This window comes from Triturus cristatus, chromosome 9 (assembly GCF_964204655.1).
Source record: "Triturus cristatus chromosome 9, aTriCri1.1, whole genome shotgun sequence".
Taxonomy (NCBI): Eukaryota; Metazoa; Chordata; class Amphibia; order Caudata; family Salamandridae; genus Triturus; species Triturus cristatus.
The window spans coordinates 437,623,308-437,642,911 of NC_140592.1; the positions used below are offsets into that span (position 1 = coordinate 437,623,308).

Sequence of the window (19,604 nt, forward strand, 5' to 3'; positions counted from 1 at the left end):
CTGTCAATCATGTCAGCCTTTGTTTTATGACATGTATCAAAAAGTGAATTTCCTTCAAACAGTGGCAGCTGGCATGCAAATGGTTTACCAAATATTTGTCCTGCCAAGGTAATTTCAGAGTCACACATATGAGTGGAACATCAGAAGTAGACAAGGAGATAGAACTGAATAGATACCGGCTCATCGTGACTCTTTCATCTGGCCATAATTTCCAATCACATTACAACATTTAAAAGAAACGGTATGAGCCCTGAGAGCCCTTACAGTTCCAGGCTCTGTATTCAGAGCATTACAGTCAACAGAAAGGCACGCAGGAGGATTGCATAGAACGAAGCCAGATAAATCAGTGTATGAGGGTTAGATGGAAGCAGTTCTTAATTTGAGCCGGTGGCTTCACTTACTCAGCTCCTGCACTTAATTGTCAGCGCAGATACTTATGATAGTACACCACATGGTGGCGCTATCTGGCTAATTTTGAAATGAACGCAACAACAGTTGTTTAATAATTATTACAAATGAGTAATACCAGCCGTCCAAGTCATTCCTATCGCTTTGGGCGGCCTGGTATAGTCCAAATTGTCTCCCATGTAGAAGTATCATGGTTAGTAGTTGTTAGCGCCAGAGTAGGCAGGGGAAATGTGTGGTGAAAGATGAAGTAGCCTCCTGACAAGGGCCTTGGCACTTATTATTTTACAAATCAAACACCGGTTAGAAATGAAGAAGGCATGGGATATGAGACTGCAACAACACCAGAGCCACCACAAATGTACTCCTACTGTAACTCTTCTTTCTAGTCAGGTAATGTTCACTTGGCTCCTGGGATGAAGCCCTAGAGCACCAAACGTTTAAGGGTAAAACTACAGTTGGTCACGTTTAGGAAATTTTAACGACACGTTAAACAACCCACTAAAGTACTGAGCTAACAACAAGTAACGTTGTAGCTGGAAAAAAATTGCTGAGACATATCTGAGAAATTACAAAATGCATTTATTTTAGAGAATCAAATACAATTTTTTTCCTTGATTCCAAGCATTAAACCCCAATACCAGAAAGAGGGTTTTAGATCAACGAAGGAAACACAGACCTATACATAAACAGAGCCTTTTCAGGCCTTAATAAATATTAATTAATTTGTTAAAGTTTTATTTTTATTTTTTTATAAGAAAAAGCACTATAGCCAACTCCCATCCCTTTCAAAATAGGCTTTCTGATGATATTGTGTAGCCCAAAAATGCGTTACTATCCTAAAGGAGGAATAAACAAATTGGTGATTATGACAGTAAATAAAAAAATGTCTTCCAAAAGATTTATAAACTCTGTTGCTAGGGTGGGCTGGGGCCCCTATGAATATGAAATTGGGATATCATTTGAATACTTGGGCACAGGTGTACTAGGAAATTTCAGATGTGGATATCCCTTTATCAAGGGCGCAGCATGTCTCATGACAGCTCCTTCAGTGTACTCTGTCTCTTATGGCGTGACTCGTGTTTTCTTTTCCTTTCTTCCTTCTTGTAAACTCATGGTGTCCCAGTATGTAATAAGCCATCATGACACCAGGGGGGCTTTGACTGTCCTTGTGTCCTGGGTACTTGCTTCGCTCTCTGTACATCTGAGGTTTCTCAAGGTCTATCTCTCAAGTTCCTTCCTCACATATACTATATATAGTCATGCAAGCCTATTTTAAATTGTCCCTGACATGTGAAACAGTGGAATATGCTGGTATATTTTAGAGAGCACAGAGGGTTATGGAAGACAACCAGAATGTGGGTTGAAGAGATTGTGTCTGTGCATTTTTGTTCTTGTGCGATTATTACATGCACACAAACATGTCAATATAAATATGCACTTGATAATAACAACACTATAAAATCCCAAAATGTCTTTAAAAAAACCTTTCAGAAAAAATGTACAGTCCTGCACCTTGCCCCATATAAAATAACAGAGCTTTTAAAATAGTACAAATTTAAATATTGCAACATGGAGTATGTACAATAGGGTGGGGCACTTTATTATAAGGAGCTAAGCAGGGGTCTGGAGTACATGTTCGTGTAATAAGAGCCAGAGTCAGAGGAGATTGGGGGCATCTCCAGCCCTTGCTTGATAGTCATGGGGTGATAGTCGCCAGTACCAACAGAACCATAGCTGGAGTAGTTCATCATATGCTCATGGGCCTGTCTTACGTCCATCTTATGGTACTGCTGCTCGGAGGACATAAGATTGGTGATGGAGAACGGATGGCTGAGCGAAAGGGTCTCTGGCTTGATGTGGGCTTCAGCACCTAGCTGCGAAAGGAAGTCATCATTGGCTGGCCCCAGGTTGTGGAACATTTGCTGGTCTGGGGATTGACGCTGATCCGAAACTGGGCTAAGGCTTGGAGAGGAGGCTGCCATGCTAGGATGCTGCTGGTGCATCATCCCCTGACTGTGTTCCAGGCCGGAAGGCAACCCAGGTGATTGCATAGGAGAGCTGGCGTCACTGCTAGGAGCCGGGGAATCTGATGTTTTCACTGTTGCCTCATTCGACTGCTGGGAACTAGTCTCATCCTGCACCCGCTTGGGACCAGTTTTCCGTTCACACTTGAAGCGCTTCTGCCGCCGCAGGTAGCAGCCATTCTCAAACATGTTGCCCGAATCTGGGTGGAGAGTCCAGTAGGACCCCTTGCCTGGTTTCTCGGGGGACCGTGGCACCTTCACAAAGCAGTCATTGAAGGACAGGGAGTGGCGGATGGAGTTCTGCCAGCGTTGCTGGTTCTGCCGGTAGTAAGGGAAGAGATCAGTAATCCACTGGTAAATCTCATTGAGGGTCATCATCTTGTTGGGGGACTGCTGCACGGCCATGGTTATGAGAGAGATGTAGGAATACGGAGGCTTGGCGTGGGAGTAGTTGCGCCTGTATGCCCTTGGATCACGCTGATAATCCAGACCGCCCTGCCCGTATGCCAGTGAGTTCATGGGCGAGTATGGTGTCAAGGAGGAGGAACCCTGAGGAGCCACATTCATAGACTGGCTGAGCGGGGAGGACATGTTCAAGGAGCTGGGTGCCATGGAGTTCACAGGGCTGCCCCCACCCGGCATGCCCGGCAGAGAGCTGGCAAGCCCTGGGTTCATGTAGTTCATGCCGGCTGAGGCTGCATGTATGTCACCGGGCATGTACGAGCTGCTGGGGAGGGATGATGACATACTGTGCATCCCGGAGTAAGCCTACAAGACAAAACAAAACCAGAGTTAGGAAGAGGAAGCAACCACATTGGTTATAAAACAAGTTCTTACGTAAACGTAAACTTAAGCTTTATGCAGTGTCCGAATGTTTAAATAGCTGAACAGAAGTTTGTGAGATAAAATCGACCTCGATATGGCCTTTCACTTGAAACTAGAATGCTATGCTTGCTTGAACAAACGTTTTGAGATAGCCCTCTGCACAATCACTGCCCTGGTGCCCAGAGCTGCTCAGCAACCTGCGGACACATCTCATAATTCAATTTAACCTCATTGAACTTAATAGCGTATCAAAACCTTTGTACAAAAAATGAAAATGGAATCAAAGAAGAACAGAGAGGCGTAGCTAAAATACGTTTGACGTAATTATCCACAACGTAATACTGTGTTGAGCCAATCTACACAATCAAGTTGTATTGAATTGTCCAAGACTGACTGACATTTTAGAAACGTCTTCCTGTTTCTGTCCTATGGCTGGTCCGTCTCCCTGACTCCAACTCTCTGGTCGTCTGTCGTCTCTATAGTGAAGACTTGTAGAGCGGACGAATTTCCGCTCCTCACGCAGAGGCTCTCAGGCCCCGGAGCTGAACTGCTGACAAGACAGGCGGCGGCGGCTACCTTGGAAAGCAATCTCGCGGGCCCTTTCAGACAGCCAAGAAACGGATCCAAAATCAATCAAATGCGGGTAAATCTGGGCCTGGCCGCCTTTGAGGGCTCCCGCCGCTTGTGTGTTCTGGAGGGGCGTAAAGCCATTGATGGGGTCAGGGGCCTGGTGTTCTCCATTGTGAGGGGACCGCCTCCCCCTGGGCCACCCACCCTGCAGGAGTCCGGCTTACAGCACCCGGCTCAGATCAATGCCCCGTCCCAGGAATGTGCAGGGGGTGGCAGGAGCCCCCCCAGGCGGGAAGACTGAGGACACCAGGTCCAGGAGCCCAGTGAGGGAGGGGAGAAACGGGGAAAGAAATGAGGGGATCGTGGGTAAGAAGAGGGAAAGAAAGTAAGAATGGTAGAGAGATGCCAAAGAAGGGATGGGCAGGGATTGAGAACCTGGCAGTACAAAAGGAGGTGGGTGAGGTCGGGAACAACCTTGCCGAAAGAGACCTTGCCGAATGAGATGGGGATGGAAGGAGAAATAGTAAGAAGAGCCCGGGTGAATAAAGTGAACAGAAAGTGAGTAGTAAGGGAACAGAGAAAGGATGCAAGCATAAGGGTGCGGTGTTAGAGACAGAGAGAGCATAACACAAACAGAAATGTGACAAACATAGAAAGGAATCTAAAGTGGATTCTGATGGAAGGAGGAAGATATTGAGGTAAAGTGAGTGAAAGTGGGAGGGAAAGACAGAAAGACGCAGGGATGGAAGAGTGCTGGAAAAGAAAGGAGGGTGAAATATACAAAGAAGCAAACATAAAGAAATAGGCCTTAAAAGGAAGCGATTAACTGGTTAATGTAGACGCTGGTGCACATTGAGGGCATAAAAGTACTCCAAGCAAATAATATTTGCATCAACAAGCAGGTGGGGGTTTTCCTGATTCAGACCTCTGTATACAAAAAATTGGCACGAAACATTAGCAAATGGATTTTCTTCTCCTGTCGCACGCATTCTTGCTGGGTGTTTTTTTTTTTTTATGTGCATGCGCATTTACTACCAGCAAAAGTCTGGTGGAAGCACCATGTGCAAGTTGGAAACAAGTGCGAATTTTTCACAGTTCCTAATCAGGACTGTTTGGGTGGCTTAATGAATTCCACTTTTTTGCCTTCTTGACCATGTTGCCAACCTGTTGAGCACTTGTTAAAGATGGGGAGGTTACATTGGTGGATTTTTTGTAATGGGGAATACTGCTGCATGCTGTGTTTGGATGTTTTTTTACACACTTAAATCCGAGTTTGCCACCTGGTAATAGGGAATAATATGCAGTAACAGACTTCGGTCCAGATTTAGTCTCTTTCATGTAAAATCGCGCAGCACGAGATTTAGTAATAGCCATTTGCTGAAGATGTTGATGGTGGTGCTTACACTAAGGGGCAGATTTATGTTCCCTGGCGCATCCCTGCAAATCAGCATGGATGCGCCTGGGAAGATGCGTCACGCAAGTTTGCCCTTGCGCCACCGCAGAGGCGCCGCATTTTCAATGCGGTGCATCGTGGCGCAAGGACAAGCAGATACGTGACGCATCTGCCGGCGTAAGGTTGGCGCAGTGCTGAAGTTCCGTCGCAAGCGCGACGCAACTTCAGCACTGTTCCAACCTACCCTATCCCTAACATGGTGCGTCAAGCCTTACGCCTGCTTCAAGCAGGCGCAGGGTTATGACGCATCAGCGTTGGGAAAGTGACTCAGTGAAATCTTATAGATTTCACTGAGTCACTTTTCAGGGGCGTTCCTGCGACGGAACGCCCCCCCCCCTGAGTAGAAACGCCCACATGAAACCTGACGCAGGTTTCATGTGGCGCAGGGCTTTACACCGTGACGCATCTCCATAGATGCGTCACGATGTAAATGGGGCGCAACATGGCGCACGGTTTACGCCGCCACTGCGTCACAAAAGTGACGCAACGGCGGCATAAAAGGGGCGCAAGTCTGATATAAATCTGCCCCTAAATCTGGCTAAGCCTTAGGCTGTGGAGCAAAGTGGACTCTGCGATGTGTAATGTAGGATGTGCCCTGGAGGTGCACCATCCATCCAGTACAAATTCCTGTGTTTGGACTCCAACACTGGTGTCAGGCTTGTAATGTAACCATACGAGGAGATATACCACTTGACCTCTGGCTTAAACCTGCTTTTGCTTCGCATAAGGATTTGGGGAAAATCTAGATCACTCTATTTTAGTATATATGGCTTTGAACCAAAGCCCAAAGCTTTTGTGCTTCTCGGCCACAGATACTCCCCCAACCACATGGATACATTAGCAGGTTTGTGGTGCAAAGGGTCACGGTGCAGCAAAAAGGTCAAGTTTCACTGCAAAAAAGCTTTTTTTGAGAGAAAGTTGATCTGTTGTTGTACTCTACGATGCTTTCTATATTAGCATTTATGTACTTTGAACTTAGCTATGATGCAAGGGAGTGCTGTATGTTATGATGGAAGTTTGGCAGACCATCTACAAGATTGTGTACATCAATTTAGGAGACTGCACAAAAACGTTCACACACATTACATTTTTTGGGGCACAGAGAGATTACATTATTTTCCCAGAATCATAAAATGTTAAGCCAAGCACCAAAGATGGGATTCGAACCAAGATTCCAGGTAACAAAAGCGGCAGCTCTTGCCACTAGGCCACATGTCCCATGCTTTGTGTCACTTTGCGTCACACGAGCACCAGCGAACCTCTATGGTTGGTTTTACTTCATCGTGTTCCCTGAACTGCACATTTACGGTCATACAAATTCTTCCAGGTTTGGCCTGGAAATAACTGCTGCGGAAAAACATGGTTGGAGCACAATTAGAGTCAAATCAGTGATTTCAAATGAAGTTGAAATACTATTAATGTATGTCCCTTTAGAAACTCACTCATCTGTGGATCATTGAGTAAGGCAAGGGTGATCTTCATGGTTGTTGAAAAGTTTTGCAACTTCTAAAGGCCCTTCTCGGTGGTCTATCACACTGGTTGGTTCTACCGGGGGCACATGTGGGGACAAAATAACCATAGAAGTAGTCTCTGGCATTGAAAAGAGCTGCTTTTTGTTGTAAAGTTGTGCCTTGAGAAAAGGCAGAATGGCGTTACTCGCAGAGACATTAGCTAGTGATGGAATTGGGCTGATCCACTATCTAATTCTGTATGCTGTAGTGGGTACAAGAAAAATGTGAACGACACAATACCAGATCAACAGGTGAAGAGGGCTGACTGAAAACTCCTACCAGCATATTATAAATATAATTTTAGAATAATCAAAAGATATTGGCTAGCATCAGACCAAAAAACTGGTGTAAGTGGTGGACGTAGTGTAAGCATTTACCCTAACACAACCATATAAAATTATTTACACAGGAAGAAAAAAGAGGAAAATAAATGTGTAAGGCACATTTTGCATAAACCTACACTTGGAGATTGTCCGCACTTTAAACGATCCACTGCCATATGGAAGGGTTCGAAAAAGGTCATGAACTGTCCACAAGTCATAAATCACTGTGATCTACGCTAGCCACCTCTTAAATTAAAAAAAAATATGGAATGCTAATCTGGTTGGTGGAATATGCCTAGTCAGTAAGGTTTTCCTAATTTCTGGTGACCCCAGCTCAGATTGCAAAAAGCCTAAGGCAGAAACAGAAAAACAAAAGGTAGGGTCAGGCCAAAAACAGTGCTAGAGACACTGGAATATACATTGTTGCAACTGGCAAGGATGTGTTCAGACTGGATGGGCCTAGAAGTGGCCCCTACCCTGAAAATCTACGTATCTACATCTGTTTTAAGCTGTTTAAAGGTGCAATTATTTATTGTGTGTACAAGATTGTGCTCACAAAAGTATATCTCTTTAATATCTCTTGTAAGATGTGATCATATCTTAAAATTGGCTTATGCAAGAGAGTGAAGTAAAATAAAGTGCCAGTTTGGGGAACCACTGCACTTTCCAAAGCCTTTTTCTATTCAGCCATCTAAAAAGGGAGAAGACGTTTTTTGAAGTGAAAAACTTCAAAACCCGTAACCACTCCATGGAAAAGATGATTTTAGAATCCAGCTGGCTTTACTACAAAACAACTGAAGAATATCCTTGATGTTACCGACTTCGGAAGGATAGCGGGCCGACCGAGCACTACCAGTATTTGAACTTAGACTTGCAGATAACCTCCTGTTTCAGCGGCAAACTGAGCCATCCTGTCATACCTAACTGACGTATTCGTCATTCTTCTCAGGATGGGTTTCATGCTAAACATGCTGCCCGGCACAAAAAAAAGACAACTAAAAATGATAATAGTAATTATGTTTTTCTCACAGATTTAGCCTTGTGCCAGCACTCCTGTTGGCATGTGAAGTGATCACAGTGCTTCAACGATGAACATGGAAGGCGCTATTGTGCTGTTTTTCAGCAAACCTACTCAAGTCTGAACAATGCAAGTGCATCCCTCTGGATTAAATTCATGGGCTATGTAAGTATATATATATATATATATATATATAAACCACCATCCTGCAGTAATCGTAGTCTCGATCACACCAACCAGGTACAGACCACAACGTGGATATTCAATTCTTCTTTTTATTGTTGCAGATTTATAAAGTGCAAATGCGAGTGCAAAAATCTCTATACAGGCAAGTGCCCAGCATGACGCGTTTCGACTGCACACAAGCAGTCTTGATCACATTACCTAGGCTTGCTACCTTGCTGACCACACCTCACTTGGAGAGGCTCGAGCATTCGCGACATAATTTCTTGGATATATATATATATATATATCCAAGAAATTATGTTGCGAATGCTCGAGCCTCTCCAAGTGAGGTGTGGTCAGCAAGGTAGCGAGCCTCATAAATCCAGCACAAACTGCAGCAAATACAAGTATAGATCACCCAGGAAAATTAAACAGAGCTGCCACTCGATTTTCCAGCAGAGCATATATTTTATTTCACACACGGACAACAAAGAAAAAGACCAACCGCGTTTTGGAGTTTAACCCACTCCTTGCTCACGAGTTAGGGTTAGCGCTATTGTGCTGTTTTTCAGCAAACCCACTCAAGTCCGAACTATGCAAGTGCATCCCTCTGGATTACATTCATGGGCGATGTGTGTGTATATATATATATATATATATATATATATATATAGCGCAAACCACTGTCCTGGGACATATAAACACTGTCCAATACCATCAGGACTTGAAAACATGGTAGAAACAGATACTGTCTCTGCTCAGAAGGGGGGTTTAGCAGATGACAAGGTTCTAGCTTTTTATGTCTTAGGTCAACAGTTCTCGGGACCATCTTTCCCGATCCCCGACATCCCATTTAACTGGCATCAACTCATCCTGCCATGATATAACATTACTCACTTTTGAAGCAATCTAAACTGAACCTTTAGACCTGCCTTTAAAATGCTTGGCATTAATGTCTAGCGGAAGGCCAACATTGACTTTTGGTACTGCGGACTCCCCAGGGGTGTGTTGTACATTTTATACATACTTAAATGCTCTTTCAATTATTTTGATACATGTATGAGTAAGAAAAATTATATAAAATATTTTAATGATGTTTAACGTTTTTTAAACTTGGCAACACTTTACCAGCGGTGCATGCATTGTCAATCTCGCAAAAAAGCGTTGGAGGAAGTTTGTTATGCAAAAGAAGAGAAATCTGCTGACAAAGTGTTTGATTGCTCAATTTTTTTTAAAAGTAAAATCAACTCATTAAATATTTTGTTTCTTGCTTAAGTTTTTAAGAAAACGTGACTGCCTTTTTTCATCAGGTGTTAGAAGATAATTAGACAAATTTTCAATTTTCTTGAATGCAACGTTTTTTTTTTAAATCACTTACAATGAAGATAATATTTTTATACTGAAACTGACCGACTGCACTGTACTTAGTTTTAAACTGAAACTGACTGACTGCGCTGTACTTAGTCGACTCCCGTAGCCTTTGTGTATAGATACCCCTTTCTCACTTCTAAATGCAACTGGAGTGCTTGCGTCTTGGCGATATGCACAGGTGTGACATCCGGACAAGTCATTATTTTCCAACAAGAGCGCAATATGCACCCAACTTTGCACAAATGTAATCTCGGATTTAATTCCTGGAAATCTCCTGGAACGGTTTACCTGCCGCAGATTCCCTGGACGTGTCACAAGCATGGGTATTTCTCTATAGGGAAATGTAACAGATGGCAATATCCTCTTACAGAAATGTAACGCAAATTTGCTATCACTCCTGAAAATGCTTGTGTATAAAGTTTCTCCTCAGAGAAGCATTTTTTGCCAGTGGAGAAGCCACCTCCCTGCACCACCATCACTCCCTTCTAATTGACACTCTGAGAGTTCAATTACTGGTATACTTAAATTGGAGTACATGTACAGGAGGTGAGGGTTAAGTAGTGAGCCATACGACCTTCAGCCTCATATCAAATACCCATGAATCAGTGGTTGTTCACCAACTTTTGCTGGTAGGCCCACCTAGGAAGTTTCACAAACCCTCCCCTAGTAAGAGATTGACTTACAGGGAAATTCCACAACAGTAGTGGAATTCCTGTGTGAACGAATCCCATTTGAAAGGATAAAATTCCAGATTCTGTGATTTAGGAGTGAGATTTTCCTCATGCAAAAACTTTTGAAAATTGGGCCCAGTGTAATCCCGCCACCAGCATAATTTGAATTTTTAGGGTTAGGCGTACTGCACAACATTTTTCTCCTCAGGCGATCATGCCTTTGCATGGACTTTTCAATCAATGGAGACTGGTTCGGGCAGAAAATATCTTGCAAGAACCCTCAAACTGATGTGTGCTGCTTCTGAAAGGCGTCCGTTTCCCGCCAGTATTTTGAGTGACTTACGTGTGTGAGGCTTATCCTTCTATCACAAGGAGAACCATTGAAGCGTATTTCATTTAATATCCGTAAACTTCGCAAAAATTAAGCATTTTTAGTGATACAAATGTTTGCACTTTTGCCCACTCTCTTCACCATGATCTTATGTAAAGTATTTCACGCTGCTGAGAGGTTAAAACAGTAAAGAAAAATAGCTGGCATGGTGAGCCTGACGGTTGCTATCTACCATTCGTATCCATATATCTCCTATGTATACCATACACAATCAAGCATATATGTGTAATTTGAGCCACATCCCCTCTATTGATGATCCAACTAAAAGACAACACAAATTTCAGTCTGTGATGGAATCCTCAAGACCAGGCAGTGAAGGTACTTGAACCAGACAGCGCTGCAAGACCATAGAAACAACAATGTAGTGTTTGGCTGCTCAAAATATGGATTTATTAAGGAAAAACTGCATGTTAGCAACTGTAGAACTGAAAATAGAAACTATAAAGACAAAACAAAAAGGTGAGCTTTAAACATCTGATATTAAATTATTTTAATGTATCGTAATGTTTTATGGCGTTCACCGCAACTAGGATGTTAAGCAGGTATTTACGAATAAAATAAACCTGGTCGATCACCTTGAGTTAGAATTAGGGGTGGGCCTTGAGTTAGAATTGGGGTGGGTGTAATTTGCTGTAGTGTAACAATGTGAAATTACAGCAAAATTCTGCGAGATTACTCAGAATTATGCAAGGAACGTAATCCTGCATTTTGCGCTATTTTCTTAGTGCAGAATGCACCCCCACATCCAAAATGAACTTGAGGCTGCATTATATGGGAAGAAATAGCGCTGCGTGCAACAGAACAGGCACAGCAGCAGCCACTCGGACTCTGTTCCTGTGCTCCTGGACTGGCATTTTTCTCTGAATTACCTGCACGGTGTAATCCTGTAATTTTCATTCATTTTAAAATTATTAGATTACGCCCTTCATGTAATTTGGAGTAACTGGGTAAAAAAATGCCTACCCAAGAGCACAGGAACAGAGTGCGAGCGAAGTAACTCCGGCGCAAATAACATTTTGCCTAGACCCAATAAGAATTTATTATGCCATGACTAAATAATTCTAAATGTAATTTATCAGACCTTAATTCCCACTGTCGAGCCATCAAAGCACCTAGATGCCAGTCCAGTTGCAAGAAATGTTCTTTACAAGGCCTAAATCGAACAATAGTTGGATTTTGTCCACACATTGCGCATGTACTAAAGAGACACCATAGAACAGAAGAAGCTATCTTAGAGATGAGTGGTACGGCCCAGTGCCCTTGCACCCGGTACTCTTAATCACCGTCCTCTGTACACCCCTGAAATATTTCCACAGCCAACACTGGTTCACACCTTTACATGTGTACTGGGTCCTATGGCACCAAGCAGGTGTAGCCAAAAAGTTGACACAGTCTTAGTCCAGACAAAAAATTACCTGGTGTATTAAGATATTTTTCGCACAAGGCCTCAGACTGAATTGTGACTAGTGGTTGGAGGCGGGGGTGGGGGGATGCCAGCAAGGTTTTGCAGTTTCCAACTTTTACCCTTTGCGAAGGCTTCAAAGTTTCTCGGTTTATATGTGCAAACAGCTGTCGAAAGTTTTCTCCCTTTCAGGACATAATTTTTCACATATTTGAGCCAATCTAAACTGGACAATATGTGCAGACTTTTTGTATGAAGTTTTACTTTGATAGACATTTTCTGTGCTCAATGGCATCTCTCAGGAGAAAGAAAACGAACTGTCTTCTGCAAAGTATATATCATGTCAAGCCAATTTGTTAGTAGTGAATAAGATCACCTCACTATGCGCACTACACCACTAAGCTGTCTGAGCAGGTGCACCCATCCTCTTTAGCCCTCTGTTCTGAAGAAGCACAAACATGGCGGAATGTACCTGAGCGGCTACATATTTATTTTATTTGGTATTGACAACATAAATTCAGCCAGCAGTAGTAGGAGCACCTCAAAAACATCAAAAGACGAGCATTAATATGCTGCTATTTTTAAATTAATATTGTTTAGGATGGGTTTTGCGCAGTCAAATGTAGGGTGGGAGCACATACATTTATTTTTCTCAATTAAAAAAAACCAGAGAGTAGTAAACATTAAATTTAGGTTCGGGGTTCCTGCTCTTTAAAAAAATCTTATTCATGAGAACATGTCGACCTTTGGCAATACCGGAAATATGCACGCTGGCAGCTAAAGTAGCTCGGTGGGTTAATGAGCCGTTACGATGGTCTGGATCTACCCTAGGGCTTTCCACTTCTGCTTGTATGATTGGCTCCGTACGTCATTTATTAAATGAGTACCCATGACTAGGAGTCATAGAAACAGCCCCACCACAGGTCATACCTTTTAGAAGTGAACAAACTTTTAAAAAAATATAGATAGATAGATAGATAGATAGATAGATAGATAGATAGATAGATAGATAGATAGATAGATAGATAGATAGATAGATAGATAGATAGATAGATAGATAGATAGATAGATAGATAGATAGATAGATAGATAGATAGATAGATATATATTCCATTGCTTGAGAGCGGAGGGATTCCAGTGCTTAATTTCTACATATGGGATATAGTGGTAAAAAAAAATCTTCAATTTACTAGTCTGAAAAGCTTCAAAGTGAAGGCCCGACTAGGATTTTCTAATAAGCCCCTTTTCTTCTTGGTGTAAAGGCTCTGAAACTAAAGTAACAGACTTGTCTTTTACAGTGAAATCCAGAAAATCTGGGCTGATTGTATTTTTTCGTGTTATTTCCAAATAAAGTATTTCTATACAGAGCCCCATCATGCTTTGGGAGCCTGGAAAGCAGCCGTGGGGGTAAGGTTTAGTTATAACTCGTATAAGGAATTTCACACTAGAGTGCTATTTGTGATGCAGCGGGAGCATCTTAAATGCAAGCGCTATAATTACAAGAGTGTGTTGTGCGTGGTGTGTTTGAGACCTGAAATCAAGAACCAGGGTGCGTTCGAAAGGTGAGATTCTGTACTTCTGGCAGTACTAAATATTACACTTGGGTGTTTACTTTGCACACATTTATTTTTCAGGAACAGAATCACGCGATAATTTTTTTATGCAGTGCCGACGCCGGGATGAGAACCCTGTTTTTTCTGGGTTATAGACTCAGGAAGTCAGACCAAATGTACTTCCCAATTCAGATAGGCTGTACTGCATGCAAGTTAGCGCCCCCCCCCCCCCCCTCCCCCCCTCCCCAGTCCTACTTTTAGAAGGCCATCCCGAGGTACTGTAGTCCTTTGCCGCCCTAGTCAAGTGGTTCAATTGCCATTTTGCTACAAATGAATCATCGATTCCCTGAAAATGCCCAGAGTCACGTCGGGATCCTGCTGCCACCTGCTCACTTTCTAAGGGCTGGGATCGTTATTTCGCCTCTCGGTAATTTTAACACCGAAACATTCCTGCTGGCCCTCTGGCTAAAGCAATGGTGACATTTTTCCTAAAGGTTTGACACCAAAAGGCCGCAGAATCGACCCCTACCTCCCCGTCCCTGCTGCGACACACCACACACACCTCGGGAGAAAGCCATAGGTCTCAATCCACGCAATGGCAGGTCCCTTCCTGAGGTAGCAAAAGAAATCCATAAATTGGGGAACAGTCTCCTCGCGCTGTTAGGCGCAGGCTCCACTGCACCTGCTGCACCAATCATAACTCGCTGCTAACGTCAGACTTTCCCGCCTCAGCCTGGGGCCTCAGGGCCACGTCTGTCATTTCACCTTGGGGCCGTGGGTGTAGCCTGTAGGCCTCACTTGTAGTAGGCCCGAAATGTGCGCATTAGCATCAGATTTGCTAGGTTTTCCCCTCTTTTTGTGACTCTCCCTGTAAACCCTATGCTAAGGCGCTGCCACAGGAAACGGTCATTTCCTTGCATAAGAAAGGGCAACCAGACAGCGCTGTGTCGCCTCCTGGGAATCAAGTGCCCCCCGCGGAGCAGGCTTATGTCTCGCTTCCGGTTAGGCCTAAACTTGTGCCAGTCTTACAGCCATGATTCAAATGCTCTCTGGCACTGAAAGGCACCTGCTGCAACCTTGTCTCTGCCCCGTCACTCTTTTGAGGCCCTTCATTACTCTTTCTGGATCACTACGCGACATGGGCCTTTTCATAAACTGAAGACTTGCAGGGCTCCCCCTTTCAGCCCACTTTCAGCTGTAACCGGATCATGGGCATACACTGATAAATACAATACAAACAACTGCGAGCACCAGGTTGCAAAGGAAATAAAAGAGAAAAGGCTGCTGCTGTCACCTTACATTGAAAGACTGAGAGAGATATGACGGGTAATAGAACCTGAATAGGTACAACTGAGGCATTAACAATGACTTTCCACATCGCCAGGCAATGGATGGCTAAAATGCGCTCTTGTTTACGCCAATTATTGCGCCATTAAGAACAGTTAAAGCGACATGTTCAAGAAACAAGCAATGGTCTTAAATACGGCTTTCTTTAGGATTAACATAGCTATGCGCCCTCTCTCTATATATGTCTTGCATTCTACAGAGTTCAGTTTGCATCAACATCCTGCCACGTAACCACCTCTGTGCTTTAAAATCCAAATAGCATAGCATAAAATACACGTATTTCAGTTCAAAGCTATAATTTGATTCTCACCTGCTGTCATGCTATGGAACTTCATTCGTGTATTTTATTCTGATTATTATTATTATTAAAAGTGCAGAGGGTGCTCTGGGTTGTGCTACATTATTATAACTTACAATGATGATGCATTACTTTTGAGGTGGAATTTGCGTACTCTTAAAATCTAAAACCAATCTTGATCAAACCAATTTGTGCAGCTTGTAAAATGACGGGCCAGTTTTGACACAGGCAAAAAATGAACACATCTTTGTGATTCTGTTGAATGCACTGAGCTCCATTCTCTTTTTATCTCCTTCTAAAAATGACTCCTGAACCAGGAGTGTGCAACCTGTTGAAAGTGTTGCGCAACCTCAGAGAAAAATCAACACAGACCAAGCCTAATCTACCCATTTTACCACGTGACTGGACAGAAACATCATTCGGGCGTGCCAGGGGATCTGTTTTCCCCGACTAAGGAAAAGTCGCCAAAAGCTTAAGCTTGTGTTAAAACTTAAACTAAAATAGGGGTGCGAGAAGTCACTTTTGGGAGAAGAAAACCATGATAACACAGCGAAATAAATCACTGACAGGCAGCTTCAGACTGATTCAATCCAAATACAAAGTTGGCTACATCTCACACAGTTGCACGCTTAGTATAGTGAAAAGTCTAGACAAGGCCTATTGTCTTTCCACATATTGCTAACTATAGGACAATTCATTGGAGCACACCAACACACGTCTAAATATTGTTGTGTTCATAAAAAGTGAAGAAGTCTGTTTCCCTCTGTGCCATTGCATGATTTTTCACCCCCGCCCACATGACGGCTCAAGAGGAATCTGGGAGCAGGGGTACCCCGCGAATGGACCGGAATCCTACCTCGCTGTCCTGGTAAAAGTGTGTCCAATCCATGGCTGCTTGGTTTTCCAGTTTAACTCCACTCAACATGGCCCGGAGTTGGCCCTTTCCCTCGTCTCGTGCTGTGGCGTTCACAAGAAGCAGAATGGATAGGTCCGAGGCCCTGGCAGCAGGGTGGGGTGGAGAGGCCCCCCCAAAACAGTGCGGGAAGCTGAAACTCTGTGTACTGGGGCACTTCCGCCAGTGGTGGCCCTGATCCCAAGACGACGAACGACGAATTCCTACAGACACCCAGGTCTCTTCTGAGCTCGGACTCTCCGTCCCCAGCTTTTTATCACCTCAGTGGCCCTTTCAGACCCCCCGCCCCCTCCACCTCTGGGCTCACACGTTTTTTTCTCCACAATCGCTCTCCTCCTCCTCTGTGACACGTCCATCCTCTTTCGACACCCCCTCTCCTCACCCCCACCCTCGGCTCTTCCTATTGTCCACCTGCGGAGCCAAATCACTTTAAAAGAAGAGAAGATGAATTCGTTAGCCCCCCACCCCCCGTTCCAGGCCCTGTCTAATGAAAATGCTAATGCCCACAGCTGGCTCAGGGCGCTGGGTCCACTTTGCAACAAAGTTTGAGTTGATATGGGTGAAATAACACAATTTCAAGTTAATCTCTCGTCGGATTTCACTAACAATATCTGCCCAGTCCCAGAGGGTCACTCGTTGGTAGTAATTCATTTTAAAGGACAGCCCCATTTTAGCACGCGCGTAGGTCTGTCACTCCTCCGAGCAAAGATTCTATTTGTGTACAAAATATCCTGTAATGAGAACGTGCCACTAATGGGTCTGTCGCCCCGCAGCCCGGTCTCTATTTGTACCACACGCAGACGCTGTAGCAACTTTTGTAAGGCCCTCCCCTCTGACATGCCGATCCCTCAAAAGCCCCGGTGTCCACCCGTACTGTGTACCCAAAAGCCACTTTCCCGAACAATTACAGCTTGTCCGATCGGGCTGAAACTACTGTTGTAAAAGCATCCACGGCTAAGAACACCCCTTTACTGAAGCTTCCTTTGATGTAGCACGTCCCCTTGATGGAGACATCGCTGCACAGCCACACTGTCTATTTTTTTTATATATTGTGATTCTTATTACAAGGCCATTCCCCCAGGAACAAGGTCATCTCTATACAGTACCGCCTGCCCCGCTCTGTAGAACAACTCACCTTTTCGGTACTTTCTGTGATAGTATTTCCTTTTCACAGCCCAGCCTGTCCCTCTCTATTGATGTATATTATGTCATCAGAACATTCTCTGATATGAAGGTCTCACCATAGCCCAGCACGTTATTTCCTGTGGATCTAAACCATGTTATCAGAACATCCTTTGATATGATCACATCTCAAAAATTCCAGCCTGTCCCTCTCTGTACAACTAACTTATGCTATTAGTACATTCTCTGATATGATCAGCTCTCCACAGACCAGGCTGTCCCTGCCTGTAGAATTAAGTAACATATTATAAGAACATTCTGTGATCTGACCATCTGTGCATAACCCAACCTGCCCCTCCCTGTAGACATAATTAACATGTTATTAGAACATGCTTGGATTTGACTCTCTCTTCTCACCCCGGCCTGTCCTTGATATAGAAGTAACTAACATGATATCGGAACATTCTCTCATATGACCTTTCTCACCACAACTTTTTAACCAATATTTCCTGCCAGCGGTGGTGTAAAGAGAAGATGCTTTTACCTATAAGAATTTAAAATTTTAATTATTTCATAGTTTTTTTTTAACATATTGACTCTGGGGTGACACTCTCAACTACATCTTTCATTAAATATAAAAAAAAAACAGTATAAAAACCTGCATTACGTTGAGTAGAGTATACAGCGGACGGGGTATTGTGTTTATGCTCCAGGAGCAGAGTTGCTGATAATAGTACTAACATCATAATTGTGATACAACTACTCTTGCAATGTTATGTAACCGTTATATACTTTTATTAGTAGGATAGATATCAGACAATAGCTATATCTCTTGTACTACTAAATTTGTTCAACCGAGTCTCATACTTTTTAGCTTCAGCTACCTTGAATTCGTGGAGGGAAGATGCACAGAATACGTAAAATGATAGACGTTCTATGGCTCGATGGCCTATGTCACCTAACAACCTCATAGACTCCTCCTTCCTTGCACCCAAATCCCAATAACAAAATCTTTCAGTTCCGGTCACAATATGTTGTAGGTTGTTTAGTATTTTTTTTTTAATAGCAACCAGAGAGACTTTTTAAAGATGTCCAAAACGGAACAACAAGTGTGTCCTCAACAGGCGCCACCGGGAATTCGGGCATGCTGCGAATATGTCGGTTGTCCCGGTCACCGGGACGCGTGTCTTGCAGGGGTTGGGGTCAGGCCAAGGCCGATGACACGGCCGGCGCCTACCCCCGCAGGCAGTGATTGGATGAGCCTGGGAATGCCCCAGAAGCGCAACAAGCACTTCCAGGGCCAAGTAGGAGGAACAGGTCCCGGATCCTGCAGGGACCTGTTCGAACCAGATTCTTGGCTGGAAGCTCCTTTAAAAGGAGCGCAGAGCGACAGCAAGGTCTTTTCCTTGCCGCTCTGCCTTGGGAAGATCTGCACGCCTCCGTGACGGAGGTCACCTTTAACCACCATCTCTTTTGTTTCCCCACCTACCATATCCTGAGGCAGCAATTTTAGGAAATGTTCATGTGGAAGCTTTGTGTAACGATTTCTCGTGCAGATTTGAATTTTGTTGGTTTTATTTTCAGGTATTGCAATGTTGTGCTAAGTATGTCATATCAAAATGTTTTTTGTATTACAAGGTGACGTCATTTTGCTTGTCGTATTTTATGTTTGAGTATCCTTGGTCTGCAGTAAGGTCATAATTGGTCGGTCAAATTTTCCATCTCTTAGTAGGCATCCCATTATTTAATGGGGACGCCGGGGGAGGGGGGGCAGTGGTCTCTCATCACACTCCAGGGGGCGTTTACAGCCGGTAGGCTGAAAGGTGCGGGGGTAGGAAGTTCCGCTTCCGGCAGGTCCTTGGGCCAATCCCCGCACAGGCGCATGGGCGTCAAGTTGGCATAACATCAGTCCCTGGGACGTAGTATTGGTGGGCGTAGGGGATGCTGAGGGAAGGAATCTGATAGGCAACTGGGCCTCCTGCGCAAGGCCACTCCGGTAAGAAGGGGGACCTAGCAAGTAGTTGGGACCAGTCATGACCTTGCACGTAGGCTCATCCGGGATATGCAGAAAACAAATTGTACATATTTCAGTTTAGGTGAGGTATGGCTATGTATAAGACATGTGTTAAGGTTAGTCATAAAGATGTGTAAATACATTGTATATGAACTTAACTCGGGCCGCAGGGCCGGATAATCTCCCAGCGTATATATTAAAATCTAATACAAAATGGTGGGCAAG

At 43.9% G+C, this 19,604-nt stretch overlaps 1 protein-coding gene across 1 annotated transcript; it reads right to left on the minus strand.

Moving 5' to 3' along the window:
- Positions 1-988: 988 nt before the first annotated feature.
- Positions 989-16,584, minus strand: LOC146798105 (forkhead box protein A4-like). The gene is made up of 2 exons (XM_085627924.1): positions 16,187-16,584; positions 989-3,200 (listed from the first exon to the last, which is right to left on the minus strand). Exons 1-2 carry the CDS (start codon positions 16,253-16,255, stop codon positions 2,010-2,012), a joined length of 1,260 nt encoding a protein of 419 aa, XP_085484050.1. The 5' UTR covers positions 16,256-16,584; the 3' UTR covers positions 989-2,009.
- Between the last annotated feature and the right edge of the window lie 3,020 nt (positions 16,585-19,604).